The sequence below is a fragment of the Salvelinus alpinus genome, chromosome 28 (genome assembly GCF_045679555.1).
Source record: "Salvelinus alpinus chromosome 28, SLU_Salpinus.1, whole genome shotgun sequence".
Lineage (NCBI taxonomy): Eukaryota > Metazoa > Chordata > Actinopteri > Salmoniformes > Salmonidae > Salvelinus > Salvelinus alpinus.
In genome coordinates this window covers 9,024,293-9,045,597 of record NC_092113.1, presented here as the reverse complement: position 1 = coordinate 9,045,597, position 21,305 = coordinate 9,024,293, and the positions used below count along the sequence as shown (strand labels likewise).

General features: G+C 48.1%; 1 protein-coding gene across 4 annotated transcripts in view; it reads left to right on the top strand.

Moving 5' to 3' along the window:
* The window catches only part of LOC139557128 (nuclear receptor coactivator 3-like), a 124,156-nt gene extending 104,335 nt beyond the window's left edge, over nucleotides 1-19,821 (top strand). For all 4 annotated transcript variants that reach the window (XM_071371513.1, XM_071371514.1, XM_071371517.1 and 1 more), the window contains 18 exons: nucleotides 6,493-6,593; nucleotides 6,700-6,874; nucleotides 9,383-9,565; nucleotides 9,759-9,845; nucleotides 10,063-10,203; nucleotides 10,398-10,545; nucleotides 11,118-11,656; nucleotides 11,776-12,866; nucleotides 13,082-13,220; nucleotides 13,374-13,559; nucleotides 13,700-13,930; nucleotides 14,083-14,188; nucleotides 14,300-14,789; nucleotides 14,877-14,978; nucleotides 15,113-15,353; nucleotides 15,497-15,674; nucleotides 15,821-16,079; nucleotides 16,236-19,821. In XM_071371513.1, coding sequence (XP_071227614.1) covers nucleotides 6,493-6,593; nucleotides 6,700-6,874; nucleotides 9,383-9,565; nucleotides 9,759-9,845; nucleotides 10,063-10,203; nucleotides 10,398-10,545; nucleotides 11,118-11,656; nucleotides 11,776-12,866; nucleotides 13,082-13,220; nucleotides 13,374-13,559; nucleotides 13,700-13,930; nucleotides 14,083-14,188; nucleotides 14,300-14,789; nucleotides 14,877-14,978; nucleotides 15,113-15,353; nucleotides 15,497-15,674; nucleotides 15,821-16,079; nucleotides 16,236-16,247 — 4,409 coding nt within the window. In that variant the 3' untranslated portion in view covers nucleotides 16,248-19,821. The remainder of the gene's footprint in view (nucleotides 1-6,492; nucleotides 6,594-6,699; nucleotides 6,875-9,382; nucleotides 9,566-9,758; nucleotides 9,846-10,062; nucleotides 10,204-10,397; nucleotides 10,546-11,117; nucleotides 11,657-11,775; nucleotides 12,867-13,081; nucleotides 13,221-13,373; nucleotides 13,560-13,699; nucleotides 13,931-14,082; nucleotides 14,189-14,299; nucleotides 14,790-14,876; nucleotides 14,979-15,112; nucleotides 15,354-15,496; nucleotides 15,675-15,820; nucleotides 16,080-16,235) is intronic.
* Nucleotides 19,822-21,305: the final 1,484 nt, after the last annotated feature.

Genomic DNA, 21,305 nt, shown 5'->3' with positions numbered 1-21,305 from the left:
CTGGGCTCGAACCAGCAACACAACGACAACAGCCACCATCGAAGCAGCGTTACCCATGCAGAGCAAGGGGAACAACTACTAGAAGGCTCAGAGCGAGTGACGTTTGAAACGCTATTAGCGCGCGCTAACTAGCTAGCCATTTCACTTCGGTTACACCAGCCTCATCTCGGGAGTTGATAGGCTTGAAGTCATAAACAGCGCAATGCTTGACGCACAACGAAGAGCTGCTGGCAAAACGCACAAAAGTGCTGTTTGAATGAATGTTTACACGCCTGCTTCTGCCTACCACCGCTCAGTCAGATACTTAGATACTTGTATGCTTGTATGCTCAGTCAGATTATATGCAACGCAGGACACACTAGATAATATCTAGAAATATCATCAACCATGTGTAGTTAACTAGTGGTTATGATTGATTGTTTTTTATAAGATAAGTTTAATGCTAGCTAGCAACTTACCTTGGCTTACTGCATTCGCGTAACAGGCAGTCTCCTTGTGTAGTGCAACGAGAGAGAGGTGGGTCGTTATTGCGTTGGACTGGTTAACTGTAAGGTTGCAAGAATGGATCACCCGAGCTGACAAGGTGAAAATCTGTCATTCTGCCCCTGAAGAAGGCAGTTAACCCACCGTTCTTAGGCCGTCATGGAAAATAAGAATGTGTTCTTAACTAACTTGCCTAGTTAAATAAAGGTATAAAAATACAAAAATAAAAAATTTTATCAGCAAATCGGTGCCCAAAAATACCGATTTCCGATTATTATGAATTATAATAATTCAATAATATTATTAATCGGTCGACCTCTAGTACTAACCTGTCACACACTGAAGACATATAGGTTCACCACTATAATAACCTGTCACACACTAAAGGCCTATAGGTTCACCACTATAATAACCTGTCACACACTAAAGGCCTATAGGTTCACCACTATAATAACCTGTCACACACTAAAGGCCTATAGGTTCACCAATGTACTAACCTGTTACACACTGAAGACCTATAGGTTCTCCACTGTACTAACCTGTCACACACTGAAGGCCTATAGGTTCACCACTGTACTAACCTGTCACACACTGAAGGCCTATAGGTTCACCACTTGACTAACCTGTTACACACTGAAGACCTATAGGTTCACCACTGTACTAACCTGTCACACATTGAAGGCCTATAGGTTCACCACTGTACTAACCTGTCACATACTGAATGAAGACCTATAGGTTCACCACTGTACTAACCTGTCACACTGAAGACCTATAGGTTCACTACTGTACTAACCTGTCACATACTGAATGAAGACCTATAGGTTCACCACTGTACTAACCTGTCACACACTGAAGACCTATAGGTTCACCACTGTACTAACCTGTCTCACACTGAAGACCTATAGGTTCACCACTGTACTAACCTGTCACACACTGAAGACCTATAGGTTCACCACTGTACTAACCTGTCACACACTGAAGACCTATAGGTTCACCACTGTACTAACCTGTCACACACTGAAGACCAATAGGTTCTCCAATGTACTAACCTGTCACACACTGAAGACCTATAGGTTCACCACTGTACTAACCTGTCACACACTGAAGACCTATAGGTTCTCCACTGTACTAACCTGTCACACACTGAAGACCTATAGGTTCACCACTGTACTAACCTGTCACACACTGAAGACCTATAGGTTCACCACTGTACTAACCTGTCACACACTGAAGACCTATAGGTTCACCACTGTACTAACCTGTCACACACTGAAGGCCTATAGGTTCACCACTGTACTAACCTGTCACACACTGAAGGCCTATAGGTTCTCCACTGTACTAACCTGTCACACACTGAAGACCTATAGGTTCACCACTGTACTAACCTGTCACACACTGAAGACCTATAGGTTCACCACTGTACTAACCTGTCACACTGAAGACCTATAGGTTCACCACTGTACTAACCTGTTACACTGAAGGCCTATAGGTTCTCCACTGTACTAACCTGTCACACACTGAAGACCTATAGGTTCACCACTGTACTAACCTGTCACACACTGAAGACCTATAGGTTCACCACTGTACTAACCTGTCACACACTGAAGACCTATAGGTTCACCACTGTACTAACCTGTCTCACACTGAAGGCCTATAGGTTCACCACTGTACTAACCTGTCACACACTGAAGGCCTATAGGTTCACCACTGTACTAACCTGTCACACACACTGAAGACCTATAGGTTCACCACTGTACTAACCTGTCACACACTGAAGGCCTATAGGTTCACCACTGTACTAACCTGTCACACACTGAAGACCTATAGGTTAGCTACTGTACTAACCTGTCACACACTGAAGGTCTATAGGTTCACCACTGTACTAACCTGTCACACACTGAAGACCTATAGGTTAGCTACTGTACTAACCTGTCACACACTAAAGGCCTATAGGTTCACCACTGTACTAACCTGTCACACACTGAAGGCCTATAGGTTCACCACTGTACTAACCTGTCACACACTGAAGGCCTATAGGTTCACCACTGTACTAACCTGTCACACACTGAAGACCTATAGGTTCACCACTGTACTAACCTGTCACACACTGAAGGCCTATAGGTTCACCACTGTACTAACCTGTCACACACTGAAGACCTATAGGTTCACCACTGTACTAACCTGTCACACACTGAAGGCCTATAGGTTCACCACTGTACTAACCTGTCACACACTGAAGACCTATAGGTTCACCACTGTACTAACCTGTCACACACTAAAGGCCTATAGGTTCACCACTGTACTAACCTGTCTCACACTGAAGGCCTATAGGTTCACCACTGTACTAACCTGTCACACACTGAAGGCCTATAGGTTCACCACTGTACTAACCTGTCACACACTGAAGACCTATAGGTTCAACCCTGTACTAACCTGTCACACACTGAAGACCTATAGGTTCACCACTGTACTAACCTGTCACACACTGAAGACCTATAGGTTCACCACTGTACTAACCTGTCACACACTGAAGACCTATAGGTTCTCCACTGTACTAACCTGTCACACACTGAAGGTCTATAGGTTCTCCACTGTACTAACCTGTCACACACTGAAGGTCTATAGGTTCTCCACTGTACTAACCTGTCACACACTGAAGGCCTATAGGTTCTCCACTGTACTAACCTACACCTGAGCTCTGAATACTTACGGAAATAAGGTATTTCAGATTTGTTCTTTGCAAAAATGAATAAAAACTTGTTTTTGCTTTGTCGTTATGGGGTATTGTGTATAGATTGATGATGATAAATGTGTTATTTAATCAATTTTTGATAAAGGCTGTAACGTAACAAAATGTGGAAAGAGGGAAAGGGTCTGAATACTTTCCGAATGCACTTTGTATTTGGCCTGGTGAAGCGCTTTTATGCGATGATTGAATGGAAGCTGATAATTATGTTTTTTACTCGGCTGGTCTCAAGTCAAGACCGAGTACAGATTCATCCAACACGAGACACTCATGTGTGAGACCGGTCTCGAGTACTACAACACTGACTTGTATTGTACTTTTGAGCGCGTTTCATTCCCCCATTGGATTGGCACTGGTTGGGGTACCAGCATGGAGTAGCAGGCTGAAGTTGGTACAAGCAGACGCTGATCTGAGGTCAGTTTAGTGTCCTAGATCTATCAGAGCCTAATGGAGTGGGTGGGAGATGGCATGAACTGAGACAGAGACTGAGGCTGTGGGAGGTGACAGTTGGTCTCTGCCACCTCGACAGAAAGGGGAAGAGGGTACAGCTGGCGGTGACTTGCTGGAGACTGGTTGCCATAGTTACCGGAAGTGAATAATGAAGTGGCATTGGGTTTCACTTTTTACCCCTCTGTCTGTTTCTTTCTTTCTCTCTATTTGTCCTCTTTCTCTGTCTTCCTTTCCCTCTTACACTCTTTCTCTCTCTGTCTCTTACTTTCTCTCAATCTCTTCATCTTCCTGTCTCCCTCTACCCTTGTCTTTCCTCTCTCTGACATTATCCTTCACTAGTTCACTCGCTCCGCCTCCCTCCTCCTTCCAGCTTGCCGTTTTGGCCTCTGTGTTTCAGTCCAATAAAGTGTAGCATCCTCAGGTTGCTCCTAGCATCTTAAGATATTGAGGGTAACCACTGGAGCGTATCCTCCTCTCTCTCCCTCCCTCCCTCTGCCCTACCCCTCTTCTCTGTCTACCCCCCCTCTCCCTTGCTCTACCTTTCTGTCTCTATCTATCCACCACCTCCCCCTCACTCTGCCACCCCCCTCTTCTCTCTCTCTCTCTCTCTCTCTGTGTCTCTCTACCTTCAGAGCGGGGCTGGCGGCAGGCAGGCAGCAGTGGCTGTGTTTCTTTGTGTTGGCTCTCTCTCCCCCCTGGGACCTAATCAGATGGAATGATTCCTGTAGCCCAGCTCCAGACAGCCTCAGCATTAATACTGCTGCTGCCTGGTGCCTGCCTGGGTCTCTGCCTGCATGCCATTCAGCCAGTCCCTCTAGAGTCTCCCGCTGAATATAAAGCATGGAGGAAGGAAGGAAGGAAGGATTTTACCTAGTGCACACCATACAATACACTACACTGCTCTGGTCTACACCCAGCCATGGTCTGGTCTCAGCCCCATCGCTCCTTAGAGAAGCCTGCATATGGATGTTGCTCCCCTTACCTGGTGCTTTGTGTGGAGGGAAAAATGAGAAACGCTGACCCCTGGTGGTTGTTGGAGCTCTAATAAGTGGATGTGAATGTTGAGTTACACAGATCTGTGTTTAGTGTTTACGCCTTTCACAGTTCAGCTCTTCACACTTGAAATGTTTTCTTATTCGCACCCACACTTACACAGAAGATGTGTGTTACTTTGTACTTGATTGTAGGCTGAGGTACACTACTGTTCAAAAGTTTGGGATCACTTAGAAATGTCCTTGTTTTTGAAAGAAAAGCAAATTTTTTGTCCATTAAATTAACATCAAATTGATCAGAAATACAGTGTAGACATTGTTAATGTTGTAAATGACTATTGTAGCTGGATACTGCAGATTTTTTATGGAATATCTACATAGGCGTACAGAGGCCCATTATCAGCAACCGTCACTCCTGTGTTCCAATGGCACATTGTGTTAGCTAATCTAAGTTTATCATTTTAAAAGGCTAATTTATCATTAGAAAACCCTTTTGCAATTATGTTAGCACAGCTGAAAACGGTCGTGCTGATTACAGAAGCAATACAACTGGCCTCCTTTAGACTAGTTGAGTATCTGGAGCATCAGCATTTGCGTGTTCGATTACAGGCTCAAAATGTCCAGAAACAAATAACTTTCTTCTGAAAGTCGTCAGTCTATTCTTGTTCTGAGAAATGAAGGCAATTCCATGCGAGAAATTGCCAGGAAACTGAAGATCTCGTACAACGCTGTGTACTACTCCCTTCACAGAACAGCGCAAACTGGCTCTAACCAGAATAGAAAGAGGAGTTGGAGTCCCCAGTGCACAACTGAGCAAGAGGACAAGTACATTAGAGTGTCTAGTTTGAGAAACAGATGCCTCACAAGTCCTCAACTGGCAGCTTCATTAAATAGTACCCGCAAAACACCAGTCTCAACGTCAACAGTAAAGAGGAGACTCCGGGGTGCTCCGGGAGTTGCAAAGAAAAAGCCATATCTCAGACTGACCAATAAAAAGAAAAGATTAAGATGGGCAAAAGAACACAGACACTGGACAGAGGAAGATTGGAAAAAAGTGTAATGGACACACAAATCTAAGTTTGAGGTATTCGGATCACAAAGAAGAACATTCGTGAGACGCAGAAAAAATGAAAAGATGCTGGAGGATTGCTTGACGCCATCTGTCAAGCATGGTGGAGGCAATGTGGTGGTCTGGCGGTGCTTTGGTGGTGGTAAAGTGGGAGATTTGTACAGGGTAAAAGGGATCTTGAAGAAGGATGGCTTTCACCTCATTTTGCAACGCCATGCCATACCCTGTGGACGGCGCTTAATTGGAGCCAATTTCCTCCTACAACAGGACGACCCAAAGCACAGCACCCAACTATGCAAGAACTATTTAGGGAAGAAGCAGTCAGCTGGTATTCTGTCTATAATGGAGTGGCCAGCACAGTCACCGGATCTCAACCCTATTGAGCTGTTGTGGGAGCAGCTTGACCGTATGGTACGTAAGAAGTGCCCATCAAGTCAATCCAACTTGTGGGAGGTGCTTCAGGAAGCATAGGGTGACTCTTTAGTTTACCTCAACAAATTGACAACTAGAATGCCAAAGGTCTATAAGGCTGTAATTGCTGCAAATGGTGGTGGATTCTTTGACGGAAGCAAAGTTTGAAGGACACAATTATTACTTCAATTAAAAATCATTATTTATAACCTTGTCAACGTCTTGACTATATTTCCTATTCATTTTGCAACTCATTTCATTTTCATGGACAATGTCTAAGTGACCCCAAACGTTTAAACGGTCGTGTATATCTGACTGAACGCTCTCCTCCCTCCGTCCAGGCAAAGCGTCCTCCAACGATGACGATGTTCAGAAGTCAGACGTGTCCTCCACGGGACAGGGGGTCATCGACAAGGACCACCTGGGGCCGCTCCTGCTGCAGGTGAGGTCAAAGGTCACGACTCTCCTCTTTGATTGGCTGGCTGTACCGTCTGGCCTCTTATTGGCCTGTTGTACTGACTCTTCATGTGTTCACCCTCTGTCCTCAGGCCCTGGATGGCTTCCTGTTTGTGGTGAACCGGGAGGGCAGCATCGTGTTTGTGTCTGACAACGTGACCCAGTACCTGCAGTATAAACAGGAGGAGCTCATCAACACCTCCGCCTACAACATCCTCCATGAGGACGACAGGGAGGAGTTCCACAAGAACCTGCCCAAGACCAACGGTACGACACGCACGCACGCACACACATACATGCGAACATACGCACACACACACAGGCGCACTCTCTTTGCATGTCTCTCAACATTCTGCAGTAGGAAGACAGGGGGAAGATGATTAAAAACCTAGCTAGGAGATGTGGTTAAGACACACACACATTATCATAGACATATACAAACACCTACTCTTCCCTCCTATCCTTCTTTTCTCGCTCGGTCCCAATAATGAGCGGTTTCTCATAAACCTCCTTGAGTGCACAAGATCCTCTCTGACACACCGGAGCCCCCCCCCCCCCCCCCACCCCACACACACACACACACACACACACACACACACACACACACACACACACACACACACACTGAGCCCCACCTGCTCACACACCCAGGAGCACACAAATATACACACACAGCTAGTGCTAAGCAGACAGAGCGTGGCAGAGCTGTCAGTCACACTCAGTGGTCCAGACAGTGTAAAACAGGCCTGTGCTCCGTTCAGATCCCATGGCAGCCATCTGGAAACTGCTCACTATTGAATAATGCACCCCTGCGTTTCCCCAGCTTGAATTCTCTGTCTGTGTGTGTGTGTGTGTGTGTGTGTGTGTGTGTGTGTGTGTGTGTGTGTGTGTGTGTGTGTGTGTGTGTGTGTGTGTGTGTGTGTGTGTGTGTGTGTGTGTGTGTGTGTGTGTGTGTGTGTGTGTGTGTGTGTGTATTTCTAAAGCCAATTAATTATGGATATGTGTGCTCTGCTGAACCTGCTCCCCGATTTAACTCCCCAGCAGTGTCCCTAAACAGCGGCTCCAAAGTGTCATTGACACTCTCTCTCTCCGTCTCCCACCTCTTTCTCTGTTCTCCTACTTTGTTGAATAATGTGGTTGCTAGGAACTATATTTTATTTATTTCGCTGGTCTTTCTCTCACTTTCTTTTTTAAATTCTCTCTCCTTCCCGTGCCTCTCCCCCATCATTACCTCCGACTCCATGAATGAAATACGCTCTCTCTGCACATTCCTGTGGGATGACCACTGATCACGCCAACTGGGGCTTGCACCATATGCACGCCACACAGAGACACACACACACACACACTCACACACACACTTTCTCTCACTCACACAATCCCCTGTGTGTGTCTAGGGGGCGGGAGGTTTTCTCCTGTGTTTTCTCCCTGAGTCTACCGTTCTGCCCAGCCTCAGCGCTTGTTAATTGTGTCTGAGGGGAAATGTCGGGCCTCACGGCAATGCTGGGTTGTCTCTGTCAGGCTGAAGATTGGGTCCTAACCGTCTAAGACCTTTTTAAATCACCATTCAGTATCAGTTAGAAACCCCCATGCCCTAGGGCATCCCACCCTGTCAGTGGAGGCTGGTGGGGGGAGCTATAGGAGGACGGGCTCATTCTAGTGGCTGGAATAGAACAAATGAGTCAAATGTGGTTTTCATATGTTCCTGTTTGATACTGTTCCATTAATTCCATTCCAGCCATTGCATTGAGCCTTGTCCTCCTATTGCTACTCCCACCAGCCTCCCCTGCTCCCTGTACAGACAAACCTTCCCTCTCTCCCTCCACCTGTCCTGTCAGAAACAGACAGACTGGGGGGCCTTGGTCCCTGATAAGGCTTCAGACAAACGTTGGGGGAGAGTGGGGTTCCAAACCTTCCTCCCTCGCGTCCTAATCACCGATCTCACATGACTGGAAAGGAGAATGGAACCTGTGCTATTGTAACACCTATTTAATTGTGTTTGTGTCCTTGGATCATTTTCTAGAAAAGAGAATGTAGGATGCAAGCTACTGTAGGATCTCTCTCTCTCTCTCTCTGAAGTTTAGTTCAACACCCCTCCCCACCTCATCCCCTTCCCTGTGAAGGTGACCCTCTGGCTGTTCTCTGATGAGGAGTCAGGGCCCAAATGAGGATAGATGGCTGGGTGTCCCTGTCTACCTGGCCACTCTGCTCTGCTCCTCCCCTGACCTCGGCAGCAGCCCAGGGCTGGAGGGATATTGGAAATCGACACGTCGGCTACATTAATCCCATGGTCCATTTAGCCAGGAATCAGAACGAGAGGGGATCCTTTTGCTTTTAGATATGAGGGAAAGTAGTAATGCTGGTTCATCTGTCGTGTGTGTCCGGATATTTGACATGTCATGATTCAAATCCAGAAACTCCCAGAAGTGTTCAATTGGGTTGAGATCTGGTGACTGAGACGGCCGTGGCCTACGGTTTACATTGTTTTCATGCTCATCAAACCATTCGGTGACCACTCATGCCCTGTGATGGCGACAATGTCATCCTATAGGGGCATAGCCATGGTTGCCAAAAGAATGGCCAGCCCAGCGTTTTTATACATGACCCTAAGCATGATGGGATGTTAATTGCTTAATTAGCTCCGGAACCACACCTGTGTGGAAGCACTTAACTTCAATATACTTTGTATCCTCATTTACTCAAGCATTTACATTATTTTGGCAGTTACATGTTTATTTTAATACGGCATATGCTTTTGAATTGACTCCTCCTCAGTGAATGGGGTGTCCTGGGGGGGGGAGGCGCCCCGGCAGAAGAGCCACACCTTCAACTGCCGCATGCTGGTCAAGTTTGGCAACACCCACGGGCCTGTAGAGGAGGGGCATGGAGGACCGCACTACGAGACCATGCAATGCTTCGCCCTGACCCAGCCCAAGGCCATGATCGAAGACGGGGAAGGTACAGACACACGGGCGCACACACACAATCTCACACGCGCACACACACACACACATGACACACACACACTCTGACACACACATCCACACGCACACACGACAAACGTATGGCACACACACACACACACTCACTCACTCACAGACACACACAGAATGTCTGTGTAGGTTAAGTCATTATTTCCCATCCTCCTCAGACCTGCAGTCGTGTATGATCTGTGTGGCCCGTCGTGTGACTGCTGTGGAGAGAACCGAGAGCTTCAACACCCGACACGAGCTTACAGGTGAGACCGACAGCAACATAATTGACAGCAGCGTAGTTGACGTTTATTACTTATCCCGCAAACCTGGCTGTATAATTTGATTTCATAGGGCCTTGTGTGTACGAAAAAGAGTACAATATCCTTTTAGATTTTACAAAAAATGTGTACAATATCCTTTAATAGGTGTGTATTATCCACGTTCAACAATGTCCATCTCGTCTCCTCTTCTCCCGTTCAGGTAAGCTGATCCAGATAGACCAGAACTCTCTGCGTGCGTCGATGCGTCCTGGCTGGGAGGACCTGCTGAGGCGTTGTATTCAGATGTTCCTACAGCACAGCGACGGACAGCCCTGGTCCCACAAACGCCACTACCACGAGGGTACGCCACGCACACACCTGTTACATGCGGAGTCACACACACCCTCCTGTCCCAAAACACACATGAATGGCATCACTACAAGCCATTTTTGTCAGGATACCACCGACCCTATACCTCATCTTTGATATATATTTCACTTCCATATTTTCATCTGAACCCATTGTATTTGCCCCCTCGTCCTTGCCCCCCCCCAGCCTTCCTGCAGGGTCACGCCGAGACCCCCCTGTACCGCTTCTCCCTGTCAGACGGCACCCCTGTCACGGCCCAGACCAAGAGCAAGCTGTACCGCCACCCCATGAGCAATGAACCCCAGGGCTTCATCTCCACTCACCTGCTACAGAGGTACACACACACACACCTGCTACAGAGGTACACACACACCTGCTACAGAGGTACACACACACCTGCTACAGAGGTACACACACACACACACACACACACACACCTGCTGCTGCTATGAGGTAGAAAACAAGTTGCACAACAGCCTTTGCAAGGGACAGAATACACACACACACACACACAGCTGAGGTAGCTGATATCCACAATATCCTCTCTGGGCTTAGCAGATAGATCTGACTGCTTATACGGACGCTTCAGACAGCGGAGAAGGCCTTAAAGGCCTCCTAGTGGGTTTGTTCATTTTTCAGTCAAATGAAAAGGTTGAATTATTGTGCTTGACAGCCACTTAAGTCTCTTAGAAGTAAAGTTTACAGGGCTGAGTAAGGAATTAGAGAACGCCTCATTCTCATTGTGAATATTCTTTCCGTTCTTATGCCCTTCAGTTCCATCTTCGGACTCTTCAAGAGACTCTTTTGCTCGACTTGATCTGTGTTTACAAGAATAAAGCGCCAAGGCTGTCATGACAACCGCACTTCCCTCACATGCTCTTCTCTCCTCCTCATCCTCTCTTCCAGGGAGCAGAATGGCTATCGCTCTGCCCAGACTGGGGGCATGATGCCTGTGCCTATGAGGCAGCAGGGCATGGGGGGCCCCAACCCCAACGCCCAGATGAACATGCCCCCTGGCGCAGGGATGGGGATGGGGGGTATGAACCGGGGCTATGGGCCCATGAATGAACAGAGCCACATGGGACAGATGGGAGGGGTCTCAATGTATGGAGGAAATGGAGGTGGAGGTGGGGGTGGCGGTGGAGGCATGGGCAACAGAATGATGCAGATGAATCAGATGAATCAAATAAACCATATGGGCCAGATGAACCAAATGAATCAGATGGGTCATCAGATGAACCACCCGGGTCCAGGGAACCACCCAGGCATGCAGCATCCTCAGCACCCACAGCAGCACCCCTTCCAGAGCAGTGGGGGGTACGGACTTGGGGGTATGAGCAGCCCCTTGGGGAGCCCCCGGATGAGTGGCCCCCAGCAGGGGTTCCTGATGTCCCCCCGAAATCGAGGCAGCCCCAAGATGGGCGCCAGTCAGTTCTCTCCTGGAGGTGCGTCAATCAGGGGGTTCACTATACATTTGCACAGTTTTGCTGTGCTTCATAAAACACAAGATAATCAATTTTAGGTTTTGTACAGTTTCTAACAGTGTATTTTGTTTCTTTCCCAGGCATGCACTCCCCCATAGGCCCTCATGGAGGAGGAGGTGCGGGAGGAGGTGGCTCCTCCTTTTCCAGCAGCTCCCTCAACGCCCTCCAGGCCATCAGCGAGGGGGTCGGGAGCTCCCTCCCTTCGACCCTCGCCTCCCCCTCCCCGGCCCACAAACCAGACAGCTCCCCCAGCGTCCACTCCTCCTCTCAGTCCTCCCAGCCAAGCCAGCCGGCCAAACCAGGCCCGGACGGCTCCAAAAGCCCACCTGGGCCCGGCGAGCACCACCACCCCCTCCACCACCACCACCACCACCACCCACACACCAAGGCAGAGGGCTGCGGAGACAGGTTGGACAGCCAGGCCACGGCAGTCAGCAAGGAGCCTGGAGAGGGGGCCAGCGAGGCTGGGGTGGCCAGCTCAGAACCCACCCGGAGAGTCCCAGACAGTAAGGGCCATAAGAAGCTGCTGCAGCTACTGACCTCCCCCACTGAGGAGCTGGGGTTAGGGGGAACAGGTCCGGCCTTGCCCTCTATACCTCCCCCACCAGTCAGCAGCAACATCCCAGCAGGGTCCGACACTAAGGACCCCACAGGAGGCATGACCAGTCCTTCCTCTACCGGAGTCTCCTCCTCTTCCTCGGCCTCCACCATTCAGGGCCCGGCGTCAGGCCCAGGTGGCGCTGCTCTGGCCAATGCTCTGGCCTCGGCCCACTACACGGCATCGCTGCAGGAGAAGCACAAGATCCTCCACAAGCTGCTGCAGAACAGCAACACGCCCGACGAGGTGGCCAAGATCACAGCCGAGGCAACTGGGAAGGTGACACTGGGGGACCAGGAGGTTCCAGGGGAGACGGGGGCTGCGGGAGGAGGAGCAGGAGGAGTGACTGAGCCCAAGCAGGAGCAGCACAGCCCCAAGAAGGAGAAGACCCACGCGCTCCTCCACTACCTCCTCAACAAGGACGACACTAAAGAGCCCGTGGACGTGAAGCCCAAGCCTGAGGAGCTGGAAGGAAAGGGCCCCCCAGGAGCCACTGCCGGTCCCCCATCCAGAGGCCCTGGACCCACCCCTGAACATCCAGAAAGCAAGATCAAGTCAGAGCCACCTGATGAGGTAACCACACAGTGTGGGGGTCAGATCGTTACCTTGCTGGTAGATTATTAAAATCACATGAGTATTCGTACTGATAAGTAAGATATTGATTGGGCACCATTGGCCTTCAGTGTGAACATTTCCATTGCTCAGAAGTGCTGAACCTCCGTAGGTTGTGTACGCCTGAGTGTGATACTGTGTTGTTGCTGATACACGTGTATCTATCTTTTCACCAGTTGGAGAACCTGGAGTCCATCCTGGGAGGTCTGAGGGGTTCTGGCTCTGAGTTCTACCCCGAGCAGGGAGGAGGAGGAGGAGGAGGGGCTAATAAAGGAGGGAACAAGGCCCAGGGTTGCCTCGATGACAACCTGCAAGGTAGGACCGGTCACATTAAGCAACACACACACAAACATTTTAAAAGAAAATGTTTTAGCCCTTGCCTCAAAGTAACTTCTACACAGAGAGTCTGGATACCAGGCTATGGCTATGTACATGTTCTATCTGTTGTGTCCCTCTGTGTGTGTTCAGGGAGTCCGGGGATGGCCCCTGGCCAACGAGGCCCCTTTCAGAGGGCCATGTCAGTGGACGCCAAGCCCCCCGGTGGTCCTGGAGGGGCGGGGAGGCGCCCCATGCTCATCAAACAGGAGAATATGTTGAGCAGCCCAGACGGATACCCAGGGAACATGGGTGTGTGTCCGCGAGGTGTTGGAACAAGTAACTCATTTAGTTATTTGACTCTCTCTTTCTGCCCCCCCCCCCCCCCCCCCCACTACCTAGGTCTGTGTGTCAGTCAGTGCCGTTGAAGCTTTGTGAGAAAAATCTCATCCAGGTGTCTGTGGTTTGTGTCTCCCCAGGGCCGATGAACAGGGGCATGGGGGTTCCCCAGCGCTCTCCCATGGGGGGGTCAGGGGATTGGGGGATGCCCCGCTCCAGCGCCAGCCCCGTGGGCTCAGCCGGTCACCCTTCTATGATCCGCCCTGGCATGGACTACAACTCCAAAGGCATGATGGGAGGGCCCATGGTGGCCAGGTCCAACAGTGTTCCTGGCACCAGATCCATGCTGCAGCAACAGCTGATGGACTTGGGTACGTGTGTATGCGTTAGTCCATCAAATAAACATGCTCGGGTGTAATCTCTGTGTGTCTGTCTGTGTGTGCATGTGTCTATGTGTGTCTGTAATCCGTAGTAATTGATTCTGAGCGATAGAATATCTGGTTAATATGTGTTGTGTGTGCAGGATGTTCTGGTGAGATGGGGATGAGTCCGTTCAGTCAGCAGGGCCAGCCCAACCAGTCTCCCTCCTGGCCTGACAGTGTGATAGGCATGGAGGGCAACCACAACAGGTAAACTGGTCTTCCATAGTAAGATTTCTTCTAATATATGATTTATACCAGGACAATTGGCAGCCAATGTTATCATGTCATACTTTTAACGGTTCTCTGGGTGTGTTTCAGGCGTCAGTTTGGGAACGCCCTGGACGAGCTCCTTGCTCCGCCCACCACCAGCGAGGGCCAGAGTGACGAGCGGGCGCTGCTGGACCAGCTGGACTCTCTGCTCAACAACACGGACGGCATAGCCCTGGAGGAGATCGACCGGGCCCTGGGCATCCCCGACTTGGTCAGCCAGGGCCAGGGTCCAGAGCAGCACGGTGAGCCCTTCCCCGGCCAGGACCCCTCCATGGTGCTGGAGCAGAAGCCTCTGTACGGCCAGGGCTACCCCGGCCCCCCCTCCATGGCCATGCAGTCAGCCTACGGGGGGAGCCCCATGCAGGGCCAGCTCCAGCAGGGGAGCTTTGGCCCCATGCTCTCCCAGATGGGCCAGGGGGGCAGCTTCGCGGGGATGGGGGGTATGGTTCACCCTCGCGCCAACATGATGAGACCCAGGATGATGAGCGCCACCAAACCTATGAGGCTCCAGCTGCAACAGAGATTACAGGGCCAACAGGTTAGAGACACACACACACACACACACATACAGATAAACGCACACAGGACTTTATGTTGACAGGTTCTTATTTCCTTCCTCCCTCAGTTTATGAGTCAGACTCGGCAGGGGATGGCCATGAAGATGGAGAACCCTGGAGCGGGTAACCCCGGAATGAGGCCGGGCATGCAGCCTGGCATGGGGGCACAGGTAGGCACTCCCCTCTCCTCCACATATACACACACGTACACACAACCTAGCATTTGTGAGCCACTTGTGCCTAACCTTTCCTTGTTGTACATTACACACAGCCAGAACTCACTACACTCCTTCTCTGTCCCCAGCCTGGCTTCCTGAATGCCCAGATGATGGCCCAGCGTAGCAGGGAGATGGTGACCATGCAGATGAGGAGACAGAGGATGATGATGCTCATGCAGCAGCAACAGCAGCAGGCGGCAGCGGCCGCCGCCGGGGGGTTCAGCCCCCCTCCCAACGTCACCGCCCCTGCCGGCATGGACACCCCCATGGGAGGCCCCAACATGGGCCAGCCGGGCCCCCAGCAGTTTGGCTACGGGGGAAACTACGGTGAGTTTGGGTTGGTTTGACCTGAAGGGCCACAGAGTGTTGCTGCTCCCTAGTGGTGAGTTGTTGTACTTGCAGTGAGACATGGAAGTGTGTGTGGGTGGTGTGTGTTCCCATGCTATAGCTCATGTAACATGTTCCTTCAGGTATGACCCAGCAGGGTGACCCGTCGTTCGGCCCTGCGGGCGGCAGCCCCCCCAACACTATGATGTCAGGCCGCCTGGGTCCTCAGAATCCCATGATGCAGCAGCATCCCCAGGGCGGACCCATGTACCAGAGTGCCGAGATGAAGGGCTGGCCGCAGGGAGGCATGGCCCGCAACAGGTGTGTGACAGAGAGAGAGCGAGAGAGAGAAAGAGAGAGAGAGAGAGACAGAGAGAGAGACAGAGACAGAGACAGAGACAGAGACAGAGAGCCTAGAACAACCAGTGAACTAACTAACCCACCTCCTTCCCTCCCTATCTCACCAGTACGTACACCCAGCAGCAGTTTGCCCAACAGGGTAACCCAGGACAACAGCAGTTTGCCCAACAGGGTAACCCGGGGCAACAGCAGTTTGCCCAACAGGGTAACCCGGGGCAGCAGCAGTTTGCCCAACAGGGTAACCCGGGGCAATACGGGGGCATTATGATAAACGGGGGCATGCCTGCCAACGGAGGGGGCCAGATGGGGGGCCAGATGGGGATAAACCCCATGGTGATGGGACGTATGCCGATGGGGCCTGATCAGGTACACAGCTGTTTATAGATTGTGTGTGGGTGTGTGCATGAACATACAGTAAGCATGTGGGAGTGTTGTCAATATTTATGTACACACGCAGAGACGCACACACACACACACACTCGATGTCTACACAACTAACCCCATTACCTCTGTTCCTTACAGAAATATTGCTGAACCTGAGACCGAGGCGTGTGGTGGAACAGAAACAGACTCAATGTGATCCCTTTCAGAGAGAGGAGTGCAGTGCTCAGTGTGTGCCGGACCAAACGTGCGTGTACGTGTGAGTGGTATTCTACTCCCACCAGTTGGGGGTGCTGTTCCTCTGAACTCAAGGACAGTCTCACAAAACAAGACCGAGGACACACTCTATTCTACATGCACTTACATGAGACACGCCATGACCCACCAACACACACACACACACACACACACTCAAAAACAGTCATGTATGTAAAGCAGAGACGCACTGTGACACACACACACACACACAGATACACAACTGTTTCATTCCTCCATCAGTCTTTAGTGATGTAGTTTCATTAGTCCTCTCTCTGGGTTCTATGTCTCTGTCCTGGACACACGCCAGTCGCTGGACCAAACAGACTGAAGCGGGGACACCCAACTAATAATGATCTGGCTCTGACAGACACGGCCGGACATGAGAAGACATCCTCTCGTGGGATGTAAACTACGTCATGCTGTGTTCACCTCTGGGCATGGGAATTCTCTCTCTGCTTCGGAACACTGGAGGAAGACAGTCCTGAAGGACCACTGTGTATGCAGGCATTGCATCCCATCCGGTCTCTGAATCCACTCTTAATGAATGACATAATGCATATGATGTAGTCCCATTGCTGGAGAAGGTGGGAGTTGCTTGTGATGACTGACACAGCTATTTTCACATCCCCCTAATAGTTGAGATTAGGGACCCTGATCCTAGATCTGTGGTCATGGGCAACTTCTACCTCTATAAGCTAAATTACTATACTGATGAGCAGGCCTATAGTCAATGAAACAACTCAGAAGGAAGTAATTGAGAGTCAGTATACATACACAGTGGTCCTGTAGGAGACTGGGTTAAGGTACGACAGAAAGAAATACTAGTTGGCTGTGATTGCACTTTACGGAAAGGCTGTCATCAAAAGGATTGTGGAAATATTTCTTGGTCATAGAGGCCTTTACCCAAGAATGAATGCATAACAGAAAATCTTGTTTTGCTTTTGTGTTGTGTCGGAGGATGGGGACTATTTTGATTGGAAATGGATTACCGTGACGATCATTATTCTAAATGGTTAACCAATTGAAAGGCAGTAAGCACAGATTTTATAGAACACTTTCTTCTGCAGTGTGTTGATTATGGGGAAGTTAGTGGATTGAAAAGGTTCTGATTATTAAAGTAGATCCTTAAAATGTGCTGACCTATTTCAGAGGGCACAATTACCCTCATATTTATACAACTATTCATAAATGATCATTTAAAATAAAAAAACGATGAGTATATTGTATTTTTAAGGAGGAATTCGTAAGGTTTACGTTCTTGGTTACCTCATGGAACACTTGATAGCAATTTTTGCCAGTTATTGAATGAGTTAATTCCTAAAGTAATCCACACACTGTGAAAGAAAGGGTTTCCCTGATTTTAGTGTATGTTTATGCAGATTTCTAGCAATAATTTTTTCTCTTGGTTCTCCTGTGAGGGCAAAGTGAAGCATAATTTCCTCAAAGTGAAAGCGATGGTACTCCAGTATTAGGATGCGACTCGTCTCGTTTGGAATTTTTTTATTTTGTCTGTGAATATAAATTGTATATACGTTTCAAATGTATTATATATATATAAATATATGCTTTTGTAGGTCACATACTGTTTTTGCACAGATTGTCAGGCTCGATATTTAAAGTATAATTTTCTTATTATGTCGTAGGTCAAAACAGCTTTTATTTTCAATACTTCAAGCATGGGCGAAAAGCAAGGGGCTATTTCTTTGATCAATACTGAAATACTTTGGCTCGATTTCTCTCAGAAAGCTACAACTGCCACTTTTGTTCTCTCAGAAAACACTTTTTTTATTTGTGATCTATAAATCGTACATTTCTCTTTTGCAAAGACGTTGCGTATATTTAGAGATGCTTGTGTGATCCTGTCATTTTCTATCAATATAATTTTTTTTTTAAAGAGCAATCAAACACACAATGCCTAAAAGAGGTTTCATGTGATTGTGTTAGACTTATGAGGGTCCATGTATCTTACCAGTGTGTGGATTGATATTTTTAGATAGGGCCCTATGAGTCCCATGGCTCTAGTTCTCAGGCTCCCGAGTGGCGCAGTGCAAAAGGCGTCACTGCAGTACCTGGTTCAAATCCAGGCTGCGTCACATCCGGTTGTGATTGGGAGTACCATAGGGTGGCGCACAATTGGCCCAGCGTCGTCCAGGTAGGCCGTCATTGTAAATAAGAGTTTTTCTTAACTGACTTGCCTAGTTACATAAAGGTTCAATTAAAAATTGTATTTAAAAAATAGTTCCATTCCTTATAATTCCATACTCTATAATTGGCCAGGCTACTTAACAGCGACTATGTGTTCACAGATATGCTATTATAGACAACCCAGAATCATTACAATATCAAGACTGCTTTTCTAGTTTTCTCCCCTTCCGTTGGGCACAGATGCTGGTTTGTGGTGGTCAGTTTTTACTGTATGTGGGCTTTTGAGTTACAGTCTTGATCACTGCGGTTAGTTATATTTGTGGCTTCGCTTTTTCAATAGGAAGAGTCGGCTCATGTTGAGGGAGGCTGTACACAAGAGGGTTATTTGGATTCCCTCCCTCCCTCCCTCTCTCCCTCTCTCTCTGTCTGGTTTGAAGGTTATTTTGGGACATTTTACATGGTTTTATGTTGAACCTTGATTTTGCATTGACATTGTAGTATTTTCTGTGAAGCTTTGTGAGAAAATCTTTTAAGACATGCTCAATCCAAAGATTTTTGTTTTGTCATTCTGCAGTGCTTAGAAACCAGTTGTAGATGGTGCAAGTACTCTACTGGTGTGAGCATTTCTCTGCCGCACAACCTACATGTAATCTGTTTTTCTTTGTGTGTGTCTATTCCCATTCATACACAACATAGAGTTAACATGGGTCTGATTCTGCTGAAGTGATTTTAATCCTGTTTGTAATTGTAGTCGTTTTATTTTCTTGATTTTTATCTCTTGTAATGTACGGCCAGTTCAAAGTTGTGGTGCTGGAAGCAGTTCTTTCATGAGATTGACCACTCAGAAAGGAAGCTATTTTAGTGTCACTAACCTGAGGTAGAAGACTGCCGTCTGACGATAAGAGACTATCCCATGGAGTCTAAACTATTTACAATGGCTTCAATGCTGAAGACGGCTATCTTATCTTTTAACACAATGGAGAGTGTCTTTACGCTGTTTTATGGAAACTTCATTACATCATGGAATAGCCTAGAACGATTTTTTGGTTTTGTTTCAGTCTTGATGAAGTATATTAAAAAAGTTTTGCCTACTGAATATTCAAAATAACTGTTTTCTGTGCTTTTGCTTAAAAAAAAAGATTCCTCTTGATGTATCTACCCTTTGATTTAAATGGAAAGAGGGGGGAATAAAATATCACTTGGGGGGGGGGGGGGGGGGGGGATATACACTCATAATTTCAGGATGTAAATTACTGTCGCATTTTTTCTTACTTCTTTCTTGATGTTAATATTGATGTAAATACAAATTTCTATTTAAACATTACATTGTGTGTGTGTTGTGTTTCATTATAGTAACAGTACGTTTACTAAGTTCCAAAATAGCTTGGCCAGAGGGAAGGGAATGAGAACTTGGGTTAGAGGGTAAGGCACTGGACTAGATGATAAAGAATAGGGGCACTTATCATATGCGTACAAATGATGTCTGGAGACTGAGGGTCTGCGTGAACTAGGGGCCCAGAGGTGAGAGAGTGGGAGGAGGCGAGGGTTGTCTCTGATGGGGGGGGTGGTTGGGTTATTGTATGGTGTGTCAAGAGGAAGATGGTGGGTACAGTTGGCTAGAGAGGTGCCAACACATGTCATATGGAATATGGGGTCTCCTTGCCACTGTACTACAGTGGTAATCTCAAACCTTTTCAAACAAAAGATGAATTTGAGACTAAATGCACGCCAAGATCCTATCGCTGTCATCAACAAACGAAATGTCTCTGCCCTTCTTTGTCTCATTGTTTAGTAGGCCTACTGAAGGTAAGAACATTTTATTGACTTGGCCTCTCCACGTGTCCTTTTCCCACACAGAGAGGGAGAGAGAACCAAAAATGTGTGCAGGGTAGTCATGCACCCCCGAAAAATCTGAGTGGGCACAAAGTATGTGAAAATGGCCTGGGGGTGGTCCGGAGGGGGCCAGGAAGTTGGAGAATTTAGAATTTTTCAAACACCTGAAACTGCATTTTTTTTGCCATAATCATTATGCTTAATACTATGTAAAAAAAATATATATATATATGGTTTTTGTGCGTATCTAAGCATACCTCTTGAGCTGTCTGTAACTAAATATGCTTCTCTGCATCTATGTTAAAATCTGGATAAAAGATTGAAAGAATGTGAGTCTTATTCAATACATTTAGTTTGCTTGCTTTTCTGAAGTCTACCAACCTTACCAGCAGGCATTCCAGCTAAGATGGTTAGACAAGCTAGCTACTCTAACTTGATTGGTGGCCTGAAATGGGTTCTTGGTAGCTAGTTCTGAGGTTTGGAGATTGGTAACCTATCTGGGCTAGCTAAAGCTTCATACAATTCCTAGGTGGCTAGTAGTATTACAGAGAAGATTTTTTTTTTTTTTTTTTTTTGAACAGAATAAATCTGAGGGGTCACGTGTCCCCTACGGGCATGACGCCTATGTGTGTCAGTGGAGGCTGCTGAGGGGAAGACTGCTCATAATAATGGCTGGAATGGAGCAAATGGAATGGTCATGTGTTTGATGCATTTAATACCATTCCACTCCACCCCATCCTCCCCAATTAAGGTGCCACCAACGTGTGTGTGTGTGTGTGTGTGTGTGTGTGTGTGTGTGTGTGTGTGTGTGTGTGTGTGTGTGTGTGTGTGTGTGTGTGTGTGTGTGTGTGTGTGTGTGTGTGTGTGTGTGTGTGTGTGTGTGTGTGTGTGTGTGTGTTTGTGTAGACAGCGTTGCCCTAGAGCACACAAAAAACGATACATGCCTTGGCCTAAACATCAGCACGACAGGTAACT